The 10165-nt window shown below is 46.5% G+C and overlaps 2 protein-coding genes across 3 annotated transcripts; one reads left to right on the forward strand and one right to left on the reverse strand.

The window, feature by feature from the left end:
• The first annotated feature begins 395 nt into the window (after positions 1-395).
• On the forward strand, positions 396-1226 carry LOC112938264 (uncharacterized). Its single transcript, XM_026023945.2, has one exon. The coding sequence runs from the start codon at positions 396-398 to the stop codon at positions 1224-1226; it is 831 nt and encodes a 276-aa protein (XP_025879730.2).
• A 5113-nt stretch (positions 1227-6339) lies between these two features.
• LOC4334713 (uncharacterized) lies at positions 6340-9206 on the reverse strand. 2 transcript variants are annotated; one of them, XM_015773777.3, is made up of 8 exons: positions 9030-9206; positions 8714-8803; positions 7987-8046; positions 7739-7778; positions 7553-7646; positions 7158-7217; positions 6957-7048; positions 6340-6816 (listed from the first exon to the last, which is right to left on the reverse strand). In XM_015773777.3, exons 1-8 carry the CDS (start codon positions 9158-9160, stop codon positions 6733-6735), a joined length of 651 nt encoding a protein of 216 aa, XP_015629263.1. In that variant the 5' UTR covers positions 9161-9206; the 3' UTR covers positions 6340-6732. The 2 variants fall into 2 exon arrangements, with proteins under 2 accessions (XP_015629263.1, XP_015629262.1); XM_015773776.3 differs by having other exon boundaries at positions 7739-7781.
• Between the last annotated feature and the right edge of the window lie 959 nt (positions 9207-10165).

Below are 10165 nucleotides of genomic sequence, written 5' to 3' on the forward strand. Positions count from 1 at the left end.
TTATTTTTTTATCTTCAGGAGAAATGAACACCACCAATATTTTATCAAACCGGATTGTTTTATCTCCACAAGTGGTTCGGATGGCAATTTCATCTTACTTGGCACGTTGACCTGGTTTTCATCTAACACAATATCTACTTGACATTTACATAGTGTTAATGTCAAGAAAAAAATAAAAATAGATAGACCCATATATGTAAGTCTATAAAAAATAGAAAATAAAATACGCATATAATCCGACTCGGTTCAGCCCTGTCGTGACCCACCATCGGTATCGGACTCGGACTCCACTCTTGCTCGCTATAATTGGCGCGCTCGGCAACAGCCAACACTGCAATTCGTCTTAATTAGTTCGCGCGTCCATCGATCACTCGCTGCGCTGCAACCCGTCTCCAATGGCGACCGGTCGCAACGACGAAGAGGAAGCCGAGAAGGCTTACGAGCTCGCAGAGAATCGCTTCCGCGCCAACGACATCGCCGGAGCGCTCCACGCGGCCCGGGAGGCGCGGCGGCTGTTCCCGCCACTCCCTGGCGTCGCCAGCGCCGTCGCCGCCTACGAGGTCCACCACGCCGCCGCCTCCCGCGCAGACGCCGGCGACAAGTGGTACGCCATCCTCGCCGTCGGCGACGATTCATCCGCGACGACCTCGAGCGGCACTAATGGCGCCGCCGCCGTCATCACGCACGAAGACCTCAAGCACCAGTACCACCGGCTCTGCCTCCTCCTGCACCCGGACAAGAACGCCGCCGCCGCCGCCGAGGGCGCCTTCAAGCTGCTCCGGGAGGCGTGGGACAACCTCTCGCTTCTCCACCCGCCGGGCTCCGCCGCGTCTCCTTCGGTAAGCTGTCCGCCACCGCCGCCGCCGCCGCCGCCAGGGCCGCGTCGCATCTCCTGCCGGAAATGCCGCGGCTCGTTCTTCACGGTGGTCGGCGACGGCGTCTCCGGCGTGAACTGCGTCCACTGCAACCGCTGGGTGAGCTTGTTCCCGTGCCCCGCTCGCTGTGCGAGGTGCGGCGTGAGGTTCACGGAGACTGTGTCCACCGGAACGCGTCTCCTCCGGTGCGCCGCCTGCGAGAGGAGCTCCTACGTCTTCGTCAAGAACCCCTACTGCGCCACCTCCTGGATAACCGGATCTTCATATCGATTAAAATGTTGTCGAAGAAAACCATTTAGTGCTCCGACTCCCATCACAAATTTTGACAATTTAACCCTTTATAAAATCTAATTTTACAAATGAACTGTCGCCGCCAAAACTTATTTAAAAATGACCTTTTTTTTCAGCGCCAAATCGTGTGACGCTGAATTTAGACACATAAGCGCCAAATAGTATGGCACTGAATGCAGATTGACACGCTGACTCAACCTTTCATTCGCGGTGGCACGACATTCAACGCTAGTTGACGTAGTGCTGAGGTGTCTAAGTTCAGCGCCATAGGATTTGACGCTGAAAAAATGTTATTTTTTAAATAAGTTTTGGCGATGTTTCATTTGTAAAATTAGTTTTTTCAAAGGATCAAATTATCAAAATTTGTGTACCCCCATCCTAAATCAGTTAGTCTCTTTAGCATTTAAAATTTACTAGATGAAAACATTCAAATTTGTCATGTAATTTGTTGAAGACATTAAATATGCAATTCAAAAGAAGCCAATGGATTATTTTGTGAAATTTGTACTGTTTGGACAGGGGCATGGACAATACGTAGCCACTTTTGTTTCTCTCGCGCACACACACACTTTCTCTTCCATCTCTCTCTCGGGTACTCTGCTTCTGGAATCATACGGCCAGTATTTAGCCATATGTCAGTAAATTAATTGGTGAATGAGGAGCCAATCAGCTGGCGGCAACACGACCAGCTTTAGATAGATAGATAGATAGATAGATAGATAGATAGATAGATAAATTCCAAGATAGTTCCATCAATTATGTTAATTCAAATTTCTCTCCTTTGTACTGTTATATTATTGTCGGTCCACTATAGTCATTTTTCTCAAATCTTAATCTATACGTACTAAATAATCTAAAATGATAACTAATATGAGACGCACTCTAAAAATATACAAATTTAAATTCAACTTACATATATGCAGGAAAACAAAATATTTTACTCTAAATAAAGTTTCTATGCAAACCTCTGCATCTTCAAGATATGGTGCTTCTCAAAACTCAGGATGCAGTCGATAATTAGATCATCAGGGAAAGGTATATACTAGATCTGTAAATCTGTAACCACGTTCATTTCGTTCCAGATACATTGAGTTAGAAAGTACTTTGATTTTTACGTGCACGCTTCCCAAACTATTAAACGGTGCACTTTTTTAAAAAAAAATCTATAGGAAAGTTGTTTTAAAAATCATATTAATCCATTATTGAAATTTAAAATAGTTTATACTCAATTAATCATACGCTAATGGCTCACCTCGTTTTGCGTATCTTCCCAATCTTCTTAATCCCCTATCCCTCAAACCTAGATCCTCAGCAAGAAATTGAAAAAAGTGAAATATGCTGAGATATTCTGATCGTTTTTGTTTTACCTTTCTTTTCTTTTTCTTGTTCTCCACGCATACATCATGCATTACTTCAGTAACATGGTGTGTATCTGTATATATTTTATCTTATCTTAATAGCTTATTTACCCATTAGGTATTGTTCGGTTAGTCCCTCTTTCAAAGATCAAACTTTATATAGATTTATGTCGGCCGCACTTAATAAATCCTCTAAAAATATTGCGAAACAAACACTACAAATCCCTCTATTGCTTAGAATCTCACAAAACCTTACAAGTGGTGTTCAGCTATGAAATTAACTAACTATAGTAGACATGTATTGATGAATGTAAATATGTTTTGTTGGTAATAAGGCTTTTTTCTGGAGGTTTGGTCTTTGGCTTTCCATGTGGCAAACTTCTTTTATACTCCATCCGTACTAAAATATAAGTGGTTTTGGATAGATCAATGAGACACTTCTTAGTACTATAGATTTGGACAAACAGCTAGTTCCATTTATCCAAAATCTCTTATATTGTAGGATGGAAGGAGTATTAGCACAACCTACTTTTGTATTGAATGGTTCTCTCAATAGGAAGGCCATTATCAAGGTCGCATGACAAGGCTACATTGTCAAGCTTGCGTGACAAGACTAACCAACCAGGACGCCTGCAAGTTTAGGGGCATGTTTAGATCGATGATATTTTCAACCATACCATTATTTAATAAAATCGATAATTATGTGGTTACATTTAGTTTATTAAATATTGACAATATGTATAAAATTTTGGTAACATTATTAAGCCAATTCTATTAAAATTGACAATTATTATCAAATTTTAGTATGATTTTTATTTTGGCACCAATATGAACGGATCCTAGATTATACGAGGCACGGCATTGTTTTTTAGTCAGCAATCTGCACCAGCCTTCGATGATCCGACTCGGTTCAGTCCCCTGTCGCGACCCAACCATTCGGACTCGGACTCGGACTCCCCTCTGCTCGATATAATTGGCGCGCTCGGCAACAGCCAAAGCTGCAACTCATCTTGTTCGTGTCCATCGATCACGCGTCACCCATGGCGACGCCCGGTCGCGTCGAGGAGCTGGCGGCTGAGAATGCTTACAAGCTCGCAGAGAATCGCTTCCTCGCCGACGACATCACCGGAGCACTCCGCGCCGCCCGGGCGGCGCAGCGCGTCTTCCCGGCACTCCCTGGCCTCGCCAACGCCATCGCCGCCTACGAGGTGCACGCCGCCGCCACCACCTCCCGCGCAAACGGCGGCGGCAAGTGGTACGCCATCCTCGCCGTCGGCGACGATTCCACGACGACCTCGACCGGCATTAGCGGCGCCGCCGTCATCACGCACGAATCCCTCAAGCAACAGTACCGCCGGCTCTGCCTCGTCCTGCACCCGGACAAGAACTCCTCCGCCGCCGCCGAGGGCGCCTTCAAGCTGCTCCGGGAGGCGTGGGATAAGCTCTCGCTTCTCCACCCGCCAGGCTCCGCCGCGGCTCCGGTAAGCTGTCCTCCGCCGCCGGCCACCGCCCAACCGCCTGACTGGATGCCCCGGCAGCCGGGGCCACATCGCCGAACAATGTTCTGCCCGAACTGCCGCTGTTCGTTCGCCACGGTGGTCGACGACGGCGTCTCCGGCGTGAACTGCGTCAACTGCAACCACTGGGTGAGCACGTTGTGGCAGACTGGTCGAGCTCCGCCGCCGCCGCAGCAGCAGCAGCAATCGTCGTCGAGGTTCCCGTGCCCCACTCCCTGCCCAGGGTGCGATGCGAAGTTCACGGGCACTGTGTCCATTGGCAAGCATCTCCTTCCCTGCCGCGCCTGCAACAAATGCTTCTTGGTCTTCGTGAAGAGCCCCAACGAAGCCTACGCCTGGATACCCACGCCAAAAGAGAAAATGCCATATGTACACATGGAATTTTAGCTAATCTCTTTTATGTCCCTAAATTTTGCTTATTTTCTTGTATATACTGTTTACATCTAAATTTAGTATCTTAGAATGGAAATAGAGAAATTGCCAATGTTTGGAGGTTCTGCTGGTTTTTCTCTGAGAGCGCCGGTATGACCACCGTGTATAGCGGTGTGTGGCCGGTCTGACCGGCAGAGTCCGAGCCTGAGTCTGCTTTGTCGGGTCTCGAGTTTTCCTTGCTCGGAAAGACATGTTCGGGCTTGCTTTGGTTTCTATCCTGAGTTGGACGTGGAGGAGAGTGGCAAGATCAACCCCTATATAAGAAACAAGGCCGGTTCAATTATAAAAATATCCTACACTCAATCAATAGAATCGTTTTTTTCAATATTGCTTTCTATTTTTCAATTAGCTTTAGTTTAGTTCGTCCATCTTTGTCGATTTGCGCTGAAAATCGTTTCCCGTCACTGCCAGATAGCGACACCTCTTTTTGTAGGTTTGTCCTGAAAATCTTCCGTTTTACCCATGAGACGGATAGTTATCCGTCGTTTCATCTAAATCGGCTCCGCTAGCCGGTTTGATCTATCAAAACTAATCTTTAACTTAGCGATTGCTAGGTTAGGGTGGTTGGCGACTCTACTATCACCGCAAAGCTTTAGGTGTTGCGGTCATACTTGTCAACTTGTCACAAAAAGTTGCCAACACGATTTTTGACGATTCCACTAGAGACAAAATGACAAGCACGACCGCAGCACCCAAAACCTTGCGGTGATAGTAGAGTCGCCAACTACCCTAACCTAGCAATCACCGCATTGATCCTGTTGCCCTTTGTGATGATAGTCTCTGAATCCGATTTAAATATCCAAATCCAAGTCGGTTAGGATTTAGGAGTCGGACTCTCGGACGACCATAAACCTCCTACCCATGGTGCGCACTTGGGCGTCCTGGCTAGGCTAGCTAGCTACTCGCCATGGCGGTAGCCAACCAAGAGCAAGCCGAGGAGGCTTGCCGACGCGCCGAGGAGTTCTTCCTCGCCGGCAACATCGCCAGCGCGCACCGCCTCGCCTGGAGAGCCCAGAGGCTCTGCCCCTCGCTCCCCGGCGTCGCCAACGCGCTCGCCGCCTACGACGTCCACGCCGCCGCCGCCGCCAACCCCGGCCGCCCCAACTGGTACGCCGTCCTCGGCATCGACCAGCCCTCCTCCGCCGCCGCCGCCGTCACGCGCGACGCCATCAAGAGGCAGTTCCGGCGCCGCTCCCTCCTCGTCCACCCGGACAAGAACCGCTCCGCCGCCGCCGACGGCGCCTTCAAGCTGCTGCGCCAGGCGTGCGACGCCCTCTCCGATCACCACCACCCTAACGCCGCCGCCGCATCCGCCGCCGGCACCGCCGCCGCTGCCGACACCGCGGCGCAGACCTGGTGGAGCGAGTACTGGGCGCGCCACCCGGAGATGGCGGCCGCGGCGTCCAGGCGCCGCGGCGCCGCCGCCGATGAGGAGGGGCCCGCGCGGCGTCAAGGGGAGGCACCCATGGTCATCTACTGCAAGCGCTGCGACCGCGAGTTCGTCAGGGAACCCGATGAGTTCGGCGTGACGTGCCGCTGGTGCCGCCGGCCGGTGAGACCGCCGTGGGTGAAGGAAGCCATCGTCTCCGACGACGAAAGCGCCGCCGCCGCCACGGCCGAAGCCGGAGATGTTCCCGTGCCCCGGGCAGTGCCCGCGGTGCGGGGCGCAGTTCGCGTCGATGGTGTGCGCCGGTAAGTGGCACCTCCGGTGCAAAACCTGCTCCAAGTACACCATGGTCGACGTACAAGGCCCCGACATGGCTACTTGCTCCAGGTGATGCTGCATCATCAGGTATTCAGGCTGTTTCAGGATAGCTGACATATCTCATAGCTCCACCTTTTTCCAGGGAAGCTTGCAGATTTGTAAATTAGAAGGAAGATTCATTGCAATTCTATGCTGTTGATATACAAATCTGATACTGTATATGAATAATTTGTTGCAAATATACAAATATATTGACAAGTAAGTTTAGCGAGCTACTGGTTATGACTTACTCCTATATAAGAAGGAAAATCAGGCCAAAGAGGTTAAACAATCTTGAGCCTCTTGCTGTTGAATCGACCAAGATGCATTTAAAACAGATGATGGAACCGCCTAACCCAATGAACTTAAAACAAAATAACGGATGATGTGGTACCTAACTGTATGATGCTACCAAATCTCTACAGAACTTTGTAACTTCTGTTCATATATATACTATCGATATTCTCAAATACTATCCACGGCGTTCTAAAAGGACCATTTTGGCAACAGCAGTTTCAGTCATCGTCTGCTCCAAACTCATCATCCGGGTCCAGGAATGAGCCAATGGACTTGCGAAGGTTGACAATGGATTTGTCATCCTGCAAACACACAAAGAGAAGTACTTGCGAGTAAGAAAATCAGGACACATCAATTCTAACTTGGACTATGAGACATGGTATCAAGTATCAACAGAAACAAGAAATTATAGTAGATCATGTAAGCCATTAAATGACGGAACCTGCTTCATCTTCTTCAGAGATTCTTCTGCATTAGTTATCTTCTCTGAAAATGTTTTCTCGAGTTCAGACAGAGTAGCCTTCTCCTTCTTCCCTGTTAGACAAGATCAGAACAAATGTCTTTCACACATGGTAACTGTTTAAGAGACACTGGTTAAGAATAAAGAACATTTACAATGAGATAGAAAATGATATATCCTTACTTTGCAGTTCATACTGGATAAGTAATTTCTCCTTTGCATCTTCGAACTTTGAGAAAAGGTCTGCAGAACACAGTATATGCATGTGTAAATAGGTTGATAACAGGTGACAACTGATGATATCTATGTGGCAGGAACTAATGAAGTCAGGAAACTGCCAAGGTGCATGCACATTGCTCATTATGAGTATTATTTAATGATATCGCTCCATTTTTGTACAAAAGAAAACAAAGGTCAAGGTTAACTAGTACAATAATCCTGGTACCAAATCTCAAGATAAAATATGACAGTTTTTCCTTGCACAAAGTTCACCTATATAATTCACCTAATAGCACAGGAAACAAACAGCAAAACTCACTTCTAAGTAAATGTGTTTGCAGGTAGCTCATTTGACATACCTTTGAGAGTTTGCATGTGTGCAGCTTTTTCTTTGCAGAATTTATCATGTGTTGCTTGAAACTTGGTGTACTCGTTCTTCAGTAAACCTTCACACTACATCAAATACAAATGAAGCTGACATTAGCACAAACTATGAGGGGATTGTTACCAGATGAGCATCACTGCATTGGATACAGGTCGGTAACCTCTTTTGAAGTCTTTGATAGAACTTTCAGATAATTTTGCCTGCTAATGCAAATAAAAAACAGTTGTCAGAATTCATAGTATATTTGAATGATGCACCGTAATCATTTCCAAGAAAGCTTCATATGATAATCATGTTATAGGAATGAATCAAAAACCACTTTAAATCTCACCACAGATGTACAACAAAAAAGAACTGCATTCATACAAGTAGAAGTTCACAGGCAAGTAAAATGAATTGGTCCTTTACCTTTCCTTCTCAAACTTGCCCTTGGCATCCTGTACGATAGTCTGAATTTCTGTAGCAACACTGAAAATTGAGCAGAACAGTTAGTCATGTAATCTAATATTATGCACGTGGTAGATAACTTCAGAAACAGACCACATTGAGACACCATATTAATTTTGTCATGTGGATATGAAAACCATGTTAGATGAAGCTATTCTTCCACATCACTAGTCTCAACTCATTTTCCATGCTTTGGGAGCGATTCAATTAACGCACTCTACGCCTCACATCTGCTACATTGAGTATAGCCTACAGGAGCTCCAAGGCTCACACAGACTTATACAGTAAAAAAAAATCGGATTCAGGAGATAAGTTGAACAATAAGCAGTTGGCACACTGGTACATCCTACTATATCATTGGTTCATAAAAGATAGGAGACCTAAACGGTGATCTGTTCACAATTCCACAGAAATTAAAGTGACGTGGACCAACTACTGCTGGTCAACACAACGGAACTCATAACAGATCATTGGTGTATAGAGACTTGAGCACAATTCTGCAGAAATTAAGCAAGTGTGGTGCATAGTGACTAGTGAGCACCATCTGTTGATATCTAACAGTAAGCACGTTAAATTATCTCTCAATTAGCACTAATAGAAAACTTAGAAACAATTTCACGCGTGTAATCTACAATACCAATTGGCATGGTAATAAAGCCGCCGTAAAAAGGGTGGGACTCGGAATCACCTGGAGAGGGTTTGCTCGGTCTTCTTCTGGCCATCCTTGTGAGCCTTGTCCTTGATCTGGCGCAGCAGCAACACGATCTCCTTCATGTCACTGCCTCCCCCGATCCCCACCGAAGCACGTCACGAATCACGAAATGCATACGCAGAAAATCGGTTAATCGCACAAAAATCCGGCGCAAAATTAAGACAAAATCGCGGCAAGCGGGAGAGCAACCAGGAAACCCTCGCTTCGAGTTCGATCCGAACATAGCGCGGGGACCCCGGGGAGGAGGGGGAAGGGGAGGCGAGGGGGGGGGGGGGCGCTGCTAGCTAGGCACCTGTCGAGCTCGGCGTCGTCGGAGTCGTCCATGTCGCGGCGCTTCTTGTCGGAGCGGAGCGCGTCGGTTGGGTCCTTGGCTCCTCCCCGCCTCCCGCCGCCGCTCGCCTTCGCCTTCGCCGCCGCCGACATCGCTGGTGCGGTGTGCGAGTGTAGGGGTTTGAGCTTTTGCGGGTGCGAGAGAGAAGGTGAGACGAGGCCGTTTTGGGCTCGCGGGTTTTGAATTCCAGCTGTCACGTACGGACACATGGGCTTGGGCCTCGTCCAGTACTCTGGTACCGACCCAGCATGTTGATGTAGGCCTAAAATACTGCACTGATCTACTCATTCCAGTCATATTTGAAGTTTAGATAATATTCAGTTAAAATTTCAAATAATCAACTTTATGTTAGCATAAGTTTATAAAGTCTAGATAATGATTGTATTTTTTTAGAACAAATTTATATGTATGACATTTTTATTTTGAAATAAGCATTTGAGAAATTATTGAATATTGAAACTTGATTTAATTATAAATTTGTTAGAACAATATACTATCTGTTTTTTTTCTCCAAATCGGGATTTTACAAGAAAAATCTAGCATTTGGTCTAACCAAGTACACCACGGTCGTTTCAGACCACTTCTCGTTGGGTTATGTTGGAACAACCTACTTGGATAGCGATGGTGACACTGATGCGTGTGTAAAAAATCGGCACTCACAGAGCTTTCTCCAAAAGGACAAAGTTTATACTTCAAAGGTCGGAATTTGCCTCAAATAAAGCCTAGTAGCTTCTAGGCATTCGTGGTCATCGGCAAATGTCAGTTGCAAAATCACTTGATGTCAACTCGCAAGGAAGATAAACAAAATCAACATGTTCATCATCTGAAGTACATAATGGCAATACAATGATCATATATCACCGGTAATGTGGAACTTTGGATATAGGAGGGACTTTCCAAAAAAACATAATTTCCCCTTTTCTTCACATGTGATAAATCTCATGTGAAATGTGATGCATCTAGGTGTAGACTGTCATTTTGGACTATCTATCTTATTTATATTTTAATTAAAAATAAAGATTCAAGGTCTGTTTGGTACAGCTTTAACTCCTAAATATAACTCCAGGAGTTGAGTCTGGAGTGGAGTTGTGGAGCTG

The sequence above is a fragment of the Oryza sativa genome, chromosome 3 (assembly GCF_034140825.1).
Source record: "Oryza sativa Japonica Group chromosome 3, ASM3414082v1".
NCBI classification, from domain to species: Eukaryota; Viridiplantae; Streptophyta; class Magnoliopsida; order Poales; family Poaceae; genus Oryza; species Oryza sativa.